This window comes from Zonotrichia albicollis, chromosome 13, assembly GCF_047830755.1.
Source record: "Zonotrichia albicollis isolate bZonAlb1 chromosome 13, bZonAlb1.hap1, whole genome shotgun sequence".
Lineage (NCBI taxonomy): Eukaryota > Metazoa > Chordata > Aves > Passeriformes > Passerellidae > Zonotrichia > Zonotrichia albicollis.
This window is the reverse complement of record NC_133831.1, coordinates 13,100,810-13,119,193: the sequence shown is the minus strand read 5'-3', so window position 1 is coordinate 13,119,193 and position 18,384 is coordinate 13,100,810. Positions and strand designations below refer to the sequence as shown.

General features: G+C 41.7%; 1 protein-coding gene across 8 annotated transcripts in view; it reads left to right on the top strand.

The window, feature by feature from the left end:
* Positions 1–14,602, top strand: part of CHST8 (carbohydrate sulfotransferase 8) — a 205,626-nt gene extending 191,024 nt beyond the window's left edge. For 6 of the 8 annotated variants that reach the window (XM_074551068.1, XM_074551070.1, XM_074551069.1 and 3 more), the window contains 2 exons: positions 9,999–10,036; positions 13,171–14,602. In XM_074551068.1, coding sequence (XP_074407169.1) covers positions 9,999–10,036; positions 13,171–14,322 — 1,190 coding nt within the window. In that variant the 3' untranslated portion in view covers positions 14,323–14,602. The remainder of the gene's footprint in view (positions 1–9,998; positions 10,037–13,170) is intronic. The other 2 variants (XM_074551071.1, XM_074551073.1) reach the window with 1 other exon arrangement.
* Positions 14,603–18,384: the final 3,782 nt, after the last annotated feature.

The following is an 18,384-nucleotide window of genomic DNA, read 5'->3' as shown; positions in this document are numbered from 1 at the left end:
GGTATGAAACTCTTGTGATAAGGAGACACCAGCATGGAACCCCTGCAATAAGATGACAACACCTGCATGCCAGGCTTCCTGGGAAGGAAGCAGGGAAGAGTGCCCAAGTGGGGAGCAGCTGTCTGTTCTCCCTGCCAGAGCAGATGTGGCCCCTCTGGAAGAGCAGTGTGGTTCACCCAGGGGTGCAGATGGACAGAACAGTCACCAGTCCCCACAGGAGGCTGGTGTTCTCTCCCCACATTCCTGAGGTGCCCTGCCACACCACTGCTACAGCAGCTCCTTTACTTCTCTGCCAGATCCCAGTTGAGAGCAGTGCAGAGGAGGGGATGAGGTGCAGTGCCCTGGCAGGGAGCAGCAGAGTGGTGAGGTGGCCACATGGATAGGTGAAAGCTGTCCCTGCAGCAGCTCCCTGTGCTCCCTGACTCTGGGTATGGGCAGCCAAGTGGGGGAGAATGGAAACCAGAGCAGTGCTGGGAAGTGCACAGGGAGAGAGAGAGGCACCAAAGGCCTCCCTCCAATGCCAGAACCAAGCTGCAAAATGCATCAGTCTGGGATATCCAGTTCATAGTGGTAAGGGCTGTGGGCTGAAGTTAACAGAGCAAATGTCCTCCAAATCCCAATGATGCTAAATTGTCTTTCAATGTTCACGTGACATAAAGCTTTGTTTAAATCAATCTTATGTCCTGGAAGCGCCTGAACCTCTCAGGCACACACCACATGAAACACTGTGTCCTCAGTGAGGTGTGTCCATTTTAGACTTTCCAGGTGTTCCACTACCAATTTTCATTGAACCTTGCATGTCCAAGGAGAAAACATGAACATCAAACTGCCCCTTGTGGAGAAATTGGGAATTCCAAAAGGTTCAGAAAATCTATAAATGGCTCAATACTTTAAAAAGTATTGAGCTTACTAAAACTCAATGCTAGAACTTTGACTCCCACCTGGTTGCACCTCAGGTCAAGCCCTAGGTACCATCTAATGCCACGTGCATCCTGGAAGTAGTCAGCACTCAGTTTTTGAGCAGAACCATTTCTCCCTCAGTCCTACTGATAGGAAAGTCACTTCAGGACATTATTCTCGTGCACCCATGTTGTTCTACCCATCAGTTATGAAAATCTGGCTGAAGGAGTGCAAGTGAGCTCCTTAACAAGAAACAGAAAGCCTTCCACAAAAAAGAGTAGAGCCAGTGAGAAATGACAAACAGCAAAGCCCCACTGCCCTTCCAGTGCTCAGGAATAAAGGACCTGGCAAAGAGCTCAACCCCTTACAGTGAGCTTCCCAAGTGCTTCTTTCTCACAGGGCATGAATCCAAGTCTGTCCAATTATCACCCTGTCTGCACCAAGTTTTGTAGCTGTTGCAGGTGTGAACCTTTTTTTTTAATGTTCCATATTGATCTCTTATACTAAGAAGTCTTGTCAATAACCAACTATGAGGACAGGAGAAAGGGAAACCCTATCAGTTCCAGTTAATTGATGGTAACATAATCATATGCACCATTTGGATACACATCTGTGCTTTTTGATCTCCAGTCAATCTATCAAAGCACTGAGCTTCAGCACTCAGAGGCATGCCTGTGTAGATGTACTTTTTCAATTTTGCCTGCAGCCTTCTCTCTTTCCATTTGTGCTTTCTTTCCCAAAGAAACATCTCTGCAGAGTGACATGAAAGGAGTCCAAAATTCCACCTGTATTATTTTGTCTCCCCTCCAATAGAGAGACCAGTGAAGCTTTCATGTCTGACTTGCACAATGTCTGGAAACATTTCTGGGTTCTGGATGAGCTCTTCTAAGGAGCTACATGAAGTCAAATTACATGGAGTGCTTGCTTGAAATTCATTGAAATTCCTCTGGTTACCTGAATAGTTCTACAGGCTACTAAATATAAATGCAGTGCTAGATTTTAAACTTTAGCTTTTACTTTTTAATAAATCTGGGAAAGTGTAATGTCCTTGCCAAAGTCATGCTACGAAGGCAGTATGCAAATATTAAATATGAGAATGTAGAATAACTGAAAGGTATTAAGTAGAGATTGGAAGTAACTGCTGACAGTGCCTGAAAGCTAATGATGTTAATTAACAGTATTCCCAGGGATAGGTCCAAAGAAGGAATGGGGAATGCAATAACACAGACCTGACTTTTCTGCTTTCTTTATAGAATTCTTATCGAATATAAATTAAGTCAGAAAATGGCAAGTTCCAATTAGTATGGCTAGATAGCAAAGGAGACAAAGTAAACAAGTAGTTGTACCTTCCTCATAATGAACTCACAAACAGCTCCTCCTATTCTTTCAATTAAGCCTCCAATATAAATGTGCCATGCCCTTTCCTTTATTGGGTATCATGGAAACAGAGCAAGCCTAAGTTTCATCATTATTTAGTCAAGAAGATGGATTCCGTTTATATTGGAATATAAGACCATTCTGAAAAAGCACAATATTATGTGTTATTCTCATAGAGTTTATATGCCTGTTCTCTTAATATGTTGCAAGTCAAAGAAGTACCAGGGTTTCCAAATCCCGGTTAATGAAAGAATCTTTTCCTCAGTCAGCTTCCAATCTCACCAGCAGAGCAGAGGACAGTTCGCAGCCCCATTGCACACTCTGGGTGCAAATGTATCATTTTCTGGACAAAAGTAATACCACAGATTCAGACAATACTCAGCTACCAATGTCAGCTGTGTAGGCAGTGGGACTTACAAGAATGACACAATAATACTTTATTTGAGTTTTGATTCAAAAGGAATTTATTCCTTTAAAATGCTACTGTTTCTGTTTCTGCTTCTCGCCTGCTTTCACTTTGACAAATAAAAAATTTGAGAGGCAACCCCTATCAAAACAATTATTTCTCATGAGGCTGTGTTTAGAATAATAAAAAAATAAACAGCAGCTTCAAGAGATGGTATTTCTGACTAGTACAAAACACAAAAATATGTACAGCAAACAGGCAGGAGGTACAGAGCCTTTCTGAGGGGCTGGTTTTGCATGGCCTGGCTTGGTGGCAGGGGGGGCACAGTGGAGATTCAGGGAGAAGCTGCTGGAAGCTCCCAGCGTGTCCAGCACAGCCAGTCCCTGAGGGCTCTGACCATGGTCCTGCTGCTAGCCAGGGCCAGTGAGAAATGATGGGAATGCCTCTGGGAAAACATGGTTTAAAAGAAAATCAGAACAAAGGGGGGCACTGTTAATTCCAGCTAGAGAAGAGGAAGAGGTGAGAACATGTGAGGGAAACAACATGGAAACATCAAGGGCAGTGGGGAAAGGGACAGGAGGTGCTCCAGGGGCCAGAGCTGGGATTCCTTTGCAGACCCTGGAGATGATCATGATGAGGCAACTGTGCCTTGCAGCCCTGGGGATCCATGGGGATGCAGAGATCTATCCACAGGGAATGGGGATCCACAGGGATGCAGAGACCCACCCCCAGGGAATGGGGATCCAGGGAGATGCAGAATCCACCCCCAGGGAATGGGGATCCATGGGGATGCAGAGATTGATCCACCCCCAGGGAATGGGGATCCAGGGGGATGCAGAGATTGATCCACCCCCAGGGAATGGTGCAGAATGCACCCCCAGCCCTGAGGAGGTGCCCACAGCAGAGCAGGGCATCCCTGGGTGAGGCTGTGACCCTGTGGCAGACCCAGGGCACAGAGGGGCCCTGTTCCCAGGCTGGAGCAGCCTGTCCTTGGACACTGCAGCCCTGCACAGACAGAGCCATCCCAGCAGGTTTGGGAGCGCTGTGTGCCCTGGGAGGGACTCAGGTTGAGTTTGGCTGCTGCTCATGAGATGGAGCCAAGCTGGAGAAGTTCACAGAGAAATGTCTCCCATGGGTGGGACCCCATGGTCCCACAGGGGAAGGACTCCTCTCCCTGAGCACTGGAAATCTCAGGTGATGAACTGACCAAACCCCCTGCCCTGTCTCCCTGAGCTGTTGGTGAGAAGTGGGGAGGGGTTGGGGGAAGAGAAGGTGTTTTTAGGGGCTTATTTTAATTCTCATAATCCTCCTCTGACTTTGTTGGTGATAAAATTCACTTTGCATCTCTAAATTCAGCCTGTTTTGCCCTTGGAGTGTTTTCTCCCCTCCTGATACCAACTCATGAACCTTTAAGCCTTTTCCCCTCTCCTCTCCCTAGCTATGGCAGGGGAGCCTGAGCGAGTGACTTTTGTGGGTGCCTGGAATTTGATCAGTGTCAAACAAGACAAGGGGAAACAACAGCAGGAAGATAATCTGGGTATTTTGTCTGAGAAATGCTGTGTAGGCACAAACACCATCCTCAGGTGGAAGCTGTATCTCCAAGCAGTGGGTACCCAGCTGCACACCTGAGATTCCCCTCCTGGGAAAGGAAGGCCAGCCATGTGGGAAGGGTCGCCTAAATTAAGCTGCCAAGGGGGACACAGCACCTTGGATATGAGGGAGTTAATGGAGGACCAGGAGGGAAGCAGTGACACCATGGCAGGGCTGTGCTTCAGAAAAGCACTGTGCAGGTTTGCTGTTCCAGCACAGGGATCAGCTACTGGTGCATAAATCAACTGGGAGCACCAACTTCTTTGGCAGGATGAAAGTCCTCAAGAGGCAAATATTAAAAGTCACTTAATGTGTGTACTGATCTCTGCTTTGGCTTCCCCGATTTGTAATTTTTTCTTGTTCAAACTGATGGATGAACTGAATGTTTTTAATTATTTCCAGGCTATGCCCTTCAGAATTGCATTGCTTTCCCTGCATACAGTACTTCTGTCCAGAGACTCCCTTGCTTCATTAAGATGGAAAATCATTTCAGTTCCAAAAAGCCAGAGTAATGGTGTTTTAATCAAGTGAAGTGCACACAAGCTGCTACCATCCTGAGCACCCCCTGACACAAATGCAGCAGCACAGGGGTGCATTGCATGCTGCCTGTGGGATGCAGGAACCCCAGATCCCCTGTTTTGGAAATGACACCACAGATTCACCTAGAAATGCCACTGCTTCACCTGGAAATACCACCATAGTTTCACCTAGAAATACCACCACAGTTTCACCTAGAAATGCCACAGTTTCACCTAGAAATACCACCACAGTTTCACCTAGAAATACCACAGTTTCACCTAGAAATACTAGTTTCACCTAGAAATACCAGTTTCACCTAGAAATACCACCAGTGTCACCTAGAAATGCCACCACAGTTTCACCTAGAAATGCCACCATTTCACCTAGAAATATCACCACATTTTCACCTAGAAATGCCATATTTTCACCTAGAAATGCCACCACAGTTTCATCTAGAAATACCACCACAGTTTCACCTAGAAATGCCATATTTTCACCTAGAAATGCCACCACATTTTCACCTAGAAATACCACCACAGTTTCACCTAAAAATGCCATATTTTCACCTAGAAATGCCACCACATTTTCACCTAGAAATACCACCACATTTTCACCTAGAAATACCACCACAGTTTCACCTAGAAATGCCATATTTTCACCTAGAAATGCCACCACATTTTTACCTAGAAATACCACCACATTTTCACCTAAAAATGCCATATTTTCACCTAGAAATGCCATATTTTCACCTAGAAATGCCACCATATTTTCACCTAGAAATACCACCACATTTTCACCTAGAAATACCAGAGTTTCACCTAGATCCATTGCCTCCACCTCTGAAGCTGGCTTGGATAGAAAAGCACAAGAACAATGGGAAATAATGGTGTGTTAGCACAACACCAGCACAGGAGAGGGGAAAATGAGGCTCTCTTTTTGGGAAGTGTTCTACTTCACCACAACTCCTTAAGAATAAGCCATCAGTCAGAGTTCAAAATTCCTCAAACAATATTTGAACTATTAGAACTTGTATGCTTGACAATGGTGGGATTCAAACAAAGAGCTCAGAATTCAGGACAAATGTGTTACCTGAGTTACAAAGGAGCTCACACATGAAAGAAAGCTCAAAGATCTAAAATCCCCAAACCTCAGCAGCTTGGAAAACTTCTGAAATCTTCCAAAAATAGGGGGAAAAATAGAAGCTCTTTACTCTAAGCCAAGATTAACTACTTATAGCTGCCAAGGCCTGGTTTGGAGACTGCCCCAGAAATATTCCATTATTTCCCCCAGTGCAGAGGAAATCAGCACCAAACCTGTCTGCCAAGGGCTGGACATCACCATTGCCATGTGTGGGCTGTGACACCCACGGGATCAGATTATTTAGATATTTCTGTTATTTATATTTATATTTAAATATCAGATTATTTAGATTGTCTGCCCAGGTTGGCTTCTTTCCTGGTGTACAATTCAAGATGTGCTGCTGCTTTGCTAAGCCTTCTTTACTTGGCCTCATTAATTCCATCTGTATTAAAATGAGATGTTGTGTGTAGCTTAGATGGAACTTTTGAAGGCATTTTTCCAAATGAAATTGTAAGTTTATGTTAGGAAAAGGATTTATAGCACATAGTTAAAACAGGCACACATATAAAGTCTGTTCTAATTAGGCCTTAATTTTTGTAGAAAATGCTTTTGGTTTAGAGGTTTATATATTTTAATAGTATTCCAGATGTGTATACTACATCTATATTTTATATAGATGTAAAACCAAATAATTTATTATGGTAGCAATCTTTAACTACATTTCATTACTGATTAATTTAATTCAAAGAGACAAATAACTGGACACCAGAGTAAGTTAGAATCATATATGGGCAGGTCTTTTATACTGTAGAAGCTAAGTTTAAATTTTAAAAAAATAACAAAAAAAGGAAAAAAACTGTCTTGATTTTCTGACCAGCATTTTTGGGAAAATCTTCCTCCAGCTAAATTGTTTTCATGTTTATCAGAATTCTGAGTACTGTTCTATTAATAATTTTGCAATTAAGCACACATTGCTGTCTGAGAAAAGACCTAAGACTGGGGCATATGTGGATAGGACACTTGACACAGATGTTGCTGAAATGCCATAACATCCATCCCCGAGTAAATGTCACAAATCTGTTTGGGTGAAGCAAACAAGAGCACTCTGTGCACAGAAGCCCTGTAAAGGATGAGTTGCAGATGCAGACTTGAAGTTATCATTTTGATTAAAAAATACTTCAGCTGTAGTTGAGTCTCAAACCAGAGCAGAACACCAGAGGCAAACCAAAATTAGGTCTTGAAGCAGAGACAGAGGAGAAGGCAGAATGGTAAAAGTATACAGTATTACACAAGGAAGATGAAAGCCATTTTATTGTGTTGCTAGTAGCCTTTGGAAAAGAAAATAAAGAATAGCTCACAGTGGATTTCACTGTGTGGATAAAGCACAGGCCAGGCTCAAGCCTGGAAAATCATGGTCCCACAAGTGGGAGAGAAAGGAACACCATGAAAACCAACACAAACAATCTGTAATTAGAGAATGAGTCTGTCCCTGCTTTCCCTCTGTGTGGGGCACTGTGAGGTGTTGGCCTCATCACATCTGGCACCTGAGACTTATCGATCACTGCCTTCAGCTGCCTGCACCAGACACCAGGGCTTTATTTACGGCCAAAAATATTACCCTTTTGGCAATAATGTCAAAGACCTGGTAAAAATATGGATTGTAAAGGTGTAGCATAACAGTAAATTTAGATTTTGATTAGTGTGATAGATTTGTGCAATATAACTTCCCTGACTTCGCTGCACTTTAGAGGTTTTGATCATGTAGATTTAAATCTGAAGTGACAAGACTGTATCATGAGAAAGACAGCTAAAAGAAGCCAAATTTAGACGTCACAGATTCAGAAAACATCAAAGAGATTGGCAAGTGCTTCACCAAACATTTATATTAAGCAGGAATTATTGTTCTGATTACATTTAAAGCCAGTAAATGAATAACCATTTTTAAATGGTTAGTCACCTCCTCCTAGCATTTATTTTTCATTTTTCAAAGCAAAGCATATCAGTACAAAATATTAATCTCTCAACTAAGTTATCTTTATTAAACACCACTATGAAAAAATCATAATTAACCACAAAATAGTTAGGTCTCATACCTGCTCTTTGCATTTTGTGGGGTTCCATTAATAATTATCAGTCATGGCACCAAATTTAAGAGGTAATTACACAAAGTGAGTGGGTTTGCTGCAAGGTACCAGAGCTTGCTTTAAGTCAGAACAAACAATCAGAACTGAGGGAAACTAACCCTAAGTTGCATTATAATTTGGACCCAACAAATGCTCAGTATCTGTAACTGATTCCATCTGAAGCACTTCCCCAGTTTTTTGATAAGTGACCAAAAGTCTTTCCTCACCTGTTTAAGTTTTCAACTGTAAAAAGCTCAAACTACTTTTGGAAAGGGAACACATCTTCCTCATCTTATAAGCACCTACTCCAAGTAGCTGTATTAATGATGCCTTAGAGAAAAGGCCAAGCAGCTCAAACAGCTTCAAATTAGGCCCTTAGGGTTAGCAAAAAAGCAGCAGTTACATTTAGTGACAAATACAACATTTCCATGGTATAAACAGATCAGCATGCTTTAGTATCAGTTGTTCCAAAGTGCTGCTGCTCAGGTTTTGCTGGGTTTTGGACAGCAGGTTCCTGCCCTGCCTTGCTCTGAAGCACATTACACAGCAGTAGAATAAATGTGGTTTTGTACTGATCACACCAGGAGCTGGAGAAGAGCTCAGGAGCTTCTCCTAAAGCCTGGTACAGCAGAATCAGCCTCAGGTCTCCAGAACCCGCACAGGAATGCTGCAGCCAAGCTCTATTTCTTTTTAATAGACACCTTCTGACTTTGATTTGCAGCTAAACATTTTTGAGAAGCGGCTAGGGGAAGCCTGAAGGTTCCTTCTGGAAGGTGTCTAAAACTTATTTCTGATGAATTAAAACAATATGCTCTTTACTTGTAATAGGCACAGAATCACAATGTCCCACACAACCTCGAGTTCATTGCTGACAAATTGCAGAAGTGAGTTAAAGCTCAAACAAAAGCCAAAAGCATCATCTTAGAGGAGCTCTTGGAGCACAGAACAATTAGAGCAATTTTATTTAGACTCTACTACAAATATCTATGAGTTTGTAGATCTGATTTCAAAAATAAAGCATGACTGACCATCTAGACTGGGATTGTTTCTTTCGCTGCAGCAGGTCACAATGTGAATTATCGTGCTAGGAGTTCCTGAGAGCTTTCCTGGCACTATGAAAATTAACCTGATGGGGCTGACAGAGCTTTCACTTAGTGCTGTGCAAGACCTTTAGCTGTAATTGTCCTTGTCCAAAAGCCAGTGGATTCATCATGCAGACTTAGTGAACTGAAGTCTTCAAGCAGCATTGACAGTGATGACAACAGCTCTAGCAGTTGAGAAGCCCCAAACAAATGTCATAATTCAGTAGTGTTTCCATTATCTATTTCTGCATTATTGAGTTATACCTAACAAAGGTTATGGTCATGAGAGAAACCCTACACATCAGCTAAAGCTGCCAACTTGGATTTTCACATCTTTATTATTCTATTTTCAGGTAAATATCGCTGTAGAAGTCACAAGATTAGAGAAAATATGATTCTGTGTTGTTTGCCTCTCCAAAAGTGTGCAAATATTACCTCACACATGACTCCACAGTGTGTTGCCTTTACAGCAGAGTACTCATGCAAGCTGTGATTAGGATTAATTCTGCCCTATCAAAGGTTCCAGGGTCCAAGCCATACAGGTTTGGGTAAATACGCAAAGGAGAGCTTTTTTTGTTTTTGTTGTAGATCTCTAACCTGGAATCACAACCTTCAGCTGATTCTTGTTCTGCTTTTTAACTGAGGTTAAGCAATCACTTCTGTTCCACGTTTGTTCATCTCAGTTTCCCCATTTGTAAAAGGGTGAAAGTCATAGAGTCTTTCACTCCATTTCACAATTTTGTGACATCTATACATAAAGATGCCTTTCAAGGATTATTGTTGCTAGAAATATACATTAATTATCGTTCACTATTGATTTATTTGTCATTGCTTTAACAACACTGGCTGTATCAGTCTAGAAAAGAAGAAACTAATGTTTTTTATTTCTAAATAATTACTTTACTTTCTTTCTTTGTTTAGGGATAAAATATAACATGGGATTCCAGCAACCAAAAAAAGTAAGTTTTCAGAAGTACATAAAGAAAATTGTACCCATATTCTGAGTATGGAGTACAGATAGAGATGGCTCAGATAAGCCCACTACATGGAGATGAAGCACTGAAAAGGAAAGATGCATCAAAAACTTAGCCATGAAAATGCAAATTTCCCTCTTAAAATAGGAATTTGATAAGCTATGCAACTTCATTTTTATGAGATTTTTTTCCTAGACTGGATATTGCTAAAAGATACTGTAAACTTTGCATATATTAATATTCTGCATGAAATCACACTGATCAAATGAATGCCTTGAGAGGCGCTTAAAAACAGGCTCAAGAAAAATTCTGGTGAAATTCCCCCATCTAGTGGCAGTCGGGCTGCGTGGGGCTGCCTCCAGCAAGGACGAGAGCAAACTGTGCCAAGGAGCAGCCGTGCCCAGCCCTGCCCAGATGTGCCCAGGTGTGCCCAGCCCTGCCCAGATGTGCCCAGGTGTGCCCAGGTGTGCCCAGCCCTGCCCAGATGTGCCCAGGTGTGCCCAGGTGTGCCATCGCCTGCTCGGGCAGGTGACAGGGATTGAGAGCTGTTGGGAAGGATGAAAGTTTGACAAGAAAGTCTCACAGATATGGATTCTCAGCAGAAAGATTAAAATCTGAAGAAAGAATAGAAATGAAAGCAAGTTTTGATATAGAAAAGAATTGCTGAGCCAGTCTCACTGGATAACCAAGGAGGCAAAGGCTGTGTTAGTTAGAAGGGGTTTTTATGGCTTAGAGCAAAGGATAAACCCACCCCAAACAAGAAGATGTTTTTACCAAGCAGAAAGATAGCACAGGCAAACAAGTCAGCAAAGTTGCAAGTAGAAAAAAAGTCTCAGAATTTTCCACTGCAAGAAAACTGAAGGAAAACTTCTAGCTTAAACTGTAATGTACTGACTTGTAGTGATTGGAGAACAGTAACATGAATATGGTAATTATAGTAGCTATAATAGGCTAGAGATAATAGTTACGGTATAGATTGGTTCTACTGTATTAAGATGCTCAGCAAAGCATATAATGCAATGTAACCAAAAGAAAAGTATATAATGCATTGTAACTAAAAGTAAATTATATAATGCATTGTGACCAAAAGAAAAGTATATAATGCAATGGAACCAAAACCAAAGGGTCTCCAGGCCTACCTGCAGCTGGGGCTGACAGATGTAGGCACAGCTCTGTCACCCACGGCCCTGGATTGCTGTAACACCTTGGATACAATAAATTGCATTTTGGAGAGCCCCTGGGATCTCACATCCCTCATTCAGGCTCTCACTGGCAGCTCCCCTGCAGCTCCAGCCCAACCTCCTGCATCCAGCTTGCACTGACAGGAGGCATTCAGGCTGCCCAAAAGCTCCAGGGTCATCATCAGCATCATTAAAGGTGCAGAATTCCAGGAAGCCTGAATTTGATAACCTTTAAATATCAGCCATGTCATGAGTAAATGGGATTGAATTACAGCCAGTCTTGTAAAGGGTAATGTTTAGAAATACATCTGGTATTTACAAAGGCAAACACATTTCTGACAACAGAAGCAACCTCTGAAGGTGAGGGACAATCACTCCCAACACTGAATAGTGTTTTGCATAACAAATTATCAGTTGGTTTCCCAGGCTGCACATCACCTCCGCTACCAGAGCATCCAACCTGAATTCTGCAAATGTCCTAAAACTTGTGTTTAATACTGATCTGTTGTGTTCAAGTTTTGTATGGTAATTATCAATATAAGCAATTCACCTGCAAAATACTATTTTATTTTTTTTGTTTTTGTCACCAATGTTTTTTGTAACGAATCCTGAATCTCTTTTCTGAGACTTTCTTTATTCTCTGACCTTTAACAAGAATGTGACAAGATAAAACCTCCCTGACAGAACAACTATGTCACCTATTGCATTGCTTTTTTTCAGACAACAAAGACTTGTAAAATTGATTAAGATTTAATCTTAAAGAGCACCCTGAAAGTGCATGACCCTTCTAATCCCCAATTGTACATCTTAAAATTCACTCAGGGTCTTATTTTTAAGCCAGTTTTAAATACTATTGGGGAAACACTGAAAATCAAAAATTTAAATTTAAAATTGTAAGCATTTAAATTTAAAATTTTAAGCCCTCTAACTAAGCATTTTGGGTCAGCAATAAACATTCTGCAACTACATATGCTCCTCTGTTGAAATACTCCATGGTAGCTCATATGCTACTCTGGTCCAGATGACCTCAAAATGGGGTTGACACACAGCTAAACAGTGACCAGAACATAATTTTAATCTTAATCTTAGAGGCACAGACAGGATTTAATTCAGCTATTTGGAAAAGCAGGAAGTGATGGAGCACACCTGGGCTGTATGCAGGGAGTATTAACAGAGATTCCCCAATGAAAAATTCCCACAAGCCTCACCCACAGATCTGCTGCAGTTACTCAGTTTTTGCTGCTCTAATCCCAGCCCCAGCTTCATTCTCACTGCTTCTCGTTGTTTCCATTGCTCTGCCCTCAGGCTCAGCTCACTCCAGCCTCCCCTTTGGGGTTCCCTTCATGCTGCCCTCACCAAACCCACTTCTTGTGTGCCAAACCTCTCCATTTTCACTGACACCTTCCTGTTTCCCTCTGCCAAATTTACATCTCGCTCCACCTTGCAAACCCTATAAACCCCCTCCCTTCCCCTCTGTGCCAATCTGCCCTCATGCAAAGATAAATTACTGATGTGGAGGTGAGAAACACACAGCCCAAACAAACAAACCCTTCCATTTGGGTGACAACAGGGGCAGTCTGCAATAATTAAGCAAGTTCTCAAAATACTCAGATGCATTTCTGTAAAAATTTCAACAATATCTAAGACAAAAGTATGGGTCAAGAGCAGGGTCCACCACCTAAAATACAGTAATGCAGGTAAATCCAAACAGGAACAAAAATTTACTGGAAATTTAGATCAGGTTCATCTCTGCCCTTAAGTTTCATGTAAGCACAGAACAAGGGGACAAGAGAAGAGCCAGAGTACAGTGCTGAAGGCTCATGAAAGCACATTTTGTTGTACTGTCCTAAAAGTTACCAAAGATCCATGTGAAGTGGTGCAAGCTGTAAGTAGTGACAATCTCTCATTTACTAATATCTTTAATCTGTTTTTCCTCAGCAGGACTGTGTTTCCAGCAATAACCAAGACAGAAAATTAAGAAAAAATACTGCAGACAGAGCAGCCACAGTTAAGCAGAGCAATTCATTAGAGCCATCTGAAAGTGTGCCCACCAAGCTTCAAAGCACCGACAGAAGGCAAAGCAGCATCATGTTTGCTATGAAAGATCAACAGAAAGGTGAAGAAATTAATTCCATCAAGCTCCATAAACGCAGGAGGAGGTTTATAATTAAAAAGAGCCCAATTCTGATTTCCATGAACAGCTCCATTCTCAACCTGCCCACACTTAAATATGAGGATAGAAACAACAGCAAGTGGAAAAGTCTCTATGAGATCCAAGGAGAAAGGAAGCGGATTATGAGGGAGACTTGTTCCAAATACAAGAGTAACAACAGAAGAATAATCACTCCTTACCACGTGTCCAGGATATTTGTAGAGGATAAATACAGGGTTCTGTACTGTGAGGTGCCAAAAGCTGGCTGCTCCAACTGGAAGCGGGTGCTGATGGTGCTGAATGGGCTGGCCTCCTCCACCAAGGACATCCAGCACAACACCGTGCACTATGGCAACTACCTGAAAAGGCTGGATGGCTTTGACCACAAGGGAATCTACCACAGGCTCAGCACCTACACAAAAATGCTGTTTATTCGTGAGCCCTTTGAAAAGCTGGTGTCTGCCTTTCGGGACAAGTTTGAACATCCAAACAACTACTACCACCCGGTCTTTGGGAAAGCCATCATCGCCAGGTACCGTGTCAATGCCACCAAAGAAGCTCTAAGGACAGGCTCTGGAGTCAAGTTTAAAGAGTTCATTCAGTACCTGCTGGATGTACACAGGCCAGTGGGGATGGATATACACTGGGATCACGTCAATAGGCTGTGCAGCCCGTGTTTAATAGACTACGACTTCGTCGGGAAATTTGAAAGTATGGAAGAAGATGCAAACTTTTTCTTGCACTTAATTGGTGCTCCACAAAATTTAACTTTCCCCAAGTTTAAAGATCGTCACTCCAATGAAGAAAGAACTACCACTAAAATTACACAACAGTATTTTGCACAGCTTTCCCCTTCTCAACGACAACAAAGCTATGACTTTTACTACATGGATTACTTGATGTTCAACTACTCCAAACCTTTTGAAGATTTATATTAATTTGAGGGCCTGGATATTTCCACAGTTGAATTGTGTGACAATTCAGTTGAATTGTGTGACAAATCCAGGTGTCATCTGTTTATACATACTTACCTGTTAGCAAACAATTGGTTGAAGAGCAGGGAAAAACACAAACCGGAATATTAACAGATCATTACACCTTCACCTTAATTGCCTCCTTTTTCAAATTATATTTTTTTCTATAATTTCTCCACATGAAATGTATGTACATATATGTATAATATGTCAGGGTCCCCAAATAAAGCACAGAATTTTCCAGGCTGGTGTGGCCTGTGTTTGCACTTGGGGGTGTTTGAAATGAGGGGAGCACAGCTGGCAATTCTGAAGTGCAGCCAGTACTTCAAGCTCTTTGCTGTTCAGAAAATAAGTCTTTAAGTGATGGAGCAGCAAGAAGGAAAATACACTGAGAAATATTTAGAGTTTGTTGAAATGTGCAAGGCATGAAGCCATTCACAGGCCCCATGTGTTTGAAGGTGGATGTTGATCTCTGATTCCTGATATTCTTAAGTTAGTCAGGGAGAAAAAGTCTAATCAAACTCACACTGTTCATAAAAACACTGGTGAAAACAACTGATACTTAATGACCATGTGAGAGCAGTATTAAACCAGATGTTGCAATTCAGAGTGAGGATGTGTTCTCCCCCTTCAATATTTCCCTTATGGCACGTTCATCTGCAAAAAGATAAAATGCAGGAGAACATTTGCATCTTTATAAGTGTTATTAAAATTCTTTTAATCCTTTGCATTAACATAAATCTCTGGTTTAATCTTCATAGTCACCAGGAATATCAAATCTTTCCATCATAATAACAAGCAAGGATAAATGCCACTTCCTGCCCAACAGGGTAGTTCTTTTCATTGCTGCAAACAATTTGCACTTGCTTATTTTAGTAACAATTATATCTGAGTTAACATGCAAAAAATATCCCAGGTGTTTTAGTTCAATTTCTGTGTTTGAGAGGACTTTCTCATCTCTACCAGAGTGTCTTGTGAGAATAAAATACTTGGCTTTCCACTAGTTATTGTCTCTAATCACAGAATATTCTGATTTGGAAGTCACCCACCAGAGTTCTTAAGCCAAACTCTAAGTGAAGGGCTCATACAGGAATCAAACCCTCACCCTTGGCATTCTCAGCACCATGCTCTGGCCAACTGAGCCAGTCTCACCTCTGTACATTTTCACTCAAATTCTGTATACAGAACCCTCGTTAACATGTCATTTATCCACTTGACATGATATTTAAACTGCCCATACTGGAGCCAGGATCAAACTCCATCACAATGCCAATCCTGAACTCCCCAGTAACTTCTGGAGTTTGTATTTCACAGCCACATTCCACCCCAGCTGGCACTGTACAAGTGTGAACACCTAAGGAACAATGCTTGTTCTGATCTGCTCCCAGGTTCACATCCTCATTTGGATGGTTTCATGCATCACCAGAACAGGCATTAGTAATGGTGATGCATGAAACCAGAAACACCCAGTATATTTTTGGGGTTTTAAAAATATTAATAGGGAAAAAATTGTTTCAAAAGACCTTGTAGTAAAATCTTCACTTACAAATACTTTACATATCAAGGCTGACATCACATTTTCCATTTTTGTTCCAAGAAAAACTGGTTGCATTGGAGTAGTAATGTGGAACTTAAACTGTTCCATGAAACAAGTTACCCTGGCCATGCTCCTGCCTTTCAGTCACTGCCATCCTGCTGCAGCAGCCCCTCACCCATTTCACTTTCCCACCCTTTCAAAGTCTCATTGGTCTGCTCACAAGAGCAGCCTTAGTGTTCAGAGCAGTGTTTGTGCCAGTCCAGCTGGGACCAGGCTGGGTGTGAGCTCAGAGTGCCAGCCCAGGCAGGCACAGCCAGGGGACAACAGGGCGCAGGAGCCATCCCCAGGGCAGCTGGAAATCCCTGGGAGGTGGATTGGGGTGTGAGGAGTCATGGCCAAGACCACCAATAGGAATTTAAGTGAAGCCACCCTGTGATGGTGCTCACAGAGGTCTGAGGATGAGGGAAGAGACGAGGATCTGATTCCATGTTTCAGAAGGCTGATTTATTATTTTATCATATATATTATATTAAAACTATACTAAAAGAATAGAAGAAAGGATTTCATCAGAAGGCTAGCAAGCAAGAAGAAGAATGATAACAAAAGCTCCTGACTCTCAGAGAGTCTGAGCCAGCTGACTGTGACTGGCCATTAATTAGAAACAACCACGTGAGACCAATCCCAGATGCACCTGTTGCATTCCACAGCAGCAGATAACCATTGTTTACATTTTGTCCCTGAGGCTTCTCAGCTTCTCAGGAGGAAAAATCCTAAGGAAAGGAATTTTCCGAAAATATCATGGCTACGCCACCCTTAGAATCTAATGGTATTTAGTGCTCTGAGAGGTGCTGGTGCTCTGATCGATGCTCTGTGCTGCAGTCACCAACACCAGGAGAGGACTGGTGGATATTTCAGCCCTCCTGGGCTTTTTCAGGCTCTGACCCTGCCAGCAGGTCAGGGAACCAGAGCTTGGTGTCTGAGCTTCCACTGGGAGAGGAATCTCAGCTCATCTTGCAGCAGGCTCAGCTCTGTGAGAACCAGAGCAAAGCTGGGCAGCATTTGGATTCACTCCTCTGCTAGTTCAGAGTGCTTTAAGGTAAAATTGAGGGACTTAACCCTTCAGCTGGATTCACAACAAAAACCTGACTCTCCTTCCTCCTCCTGCCTCCTCCCAGTTCCTTTTCAGCTTAATCTACACATCCACATAAATTGATACAGTCACATTTACATGTGAAGGGCTTGGTGCATTCCCAGATCAGCAAGTGCTCGTTGTATGAGTGAAAATACCCCAGCAAAACCAGTGCAAAATTGATTCTGATTGTATCAAACCTGTGCTTTACCTACCACTACTCCCTCCCATTTTAATTAATTTACAGTAAAAAATAACAGCAAAGTTAAATTTTAATGACAAATGAAGGTGAAGACTGTGACGGGTTTTATTTTCTCTTTAAAGAAAACCTGATCAATGATTTTCATGTTTATAACAAGCTGTATATGGCATAGTAGTATCTGGTTTACAGTTTCTCAGGGAAGGCAGAAGCACCCTTCTAATACAGGTAATTAGTACTGGCCAGTTGCATTTATTTGGCTCTGTTAGTTCAGCTCCTATTCCCTGCTGAGTAGTGTAAACAAGGTAACAAGTGGTTTTAAAGGAATGTTTGTAAAGATGCCTTTTAAAGTCAGAAGAAAACAATATCTTGAACAAAAAAATCCAAGGCAGCAGACAAGTAAACTAATATTTTCATGTCAAGCAAAAATTTTAAGTAAAAAGCAATAATTTTGACTAGATAGTAGTAAAGTTTCAGGTTGCTTATTTCCCTTTGGATTATCTTGTCTTTTCTTCCCCCACATATAAAATCTTGGCATTTTCATTTCAATGCAATTTAATTTTTTCAGAGGTGTTCATTCTAAATTCATTCTCATATTTTATCCTTCTCCTCATAGAGAAATATTTCATTTCTTATGGAAAGTGGAAATCAAAGACTGTACCAAAAAATCCTACTTTCAAACACACAGCTTAGCTCAGAGGTAAATATTAGACAAAATAATTTTGTCAATCCAATTGGTTTTTAACTTCAGAGGTAAGGACCCAGCTGCAGCAGTCACAGAAGGTGAGGTGTGAAGGCACAAACAACAGAACAGAATCTCCCCCATACTCCTCAAAGTGGTCTCAAGCCTATAGCAGCAAAAGAGATTAACACAGACACAAAAACAAAATGTGCAAACTAAGTGTGCACTTTATTATCTGCTTTTGCAGAGTCTGAAACTGAAAACAGCAATAATATTTTAATTAGGGGATAATTTAAGAATTTTATATTGGGGTGCTCTGTAAGTGAAATTCATTGAGATGTAAGCAAAGCCATGTTCTTGAGACCTTTGTGTACCCAAAAAATGTGCACAGTGTACACATGTGTACCCTTGCCATGTGCACAAACTGAGTGATGGTGATTTCCTGGGATTTTTATCCCTCACTGCCATATGCACCTACC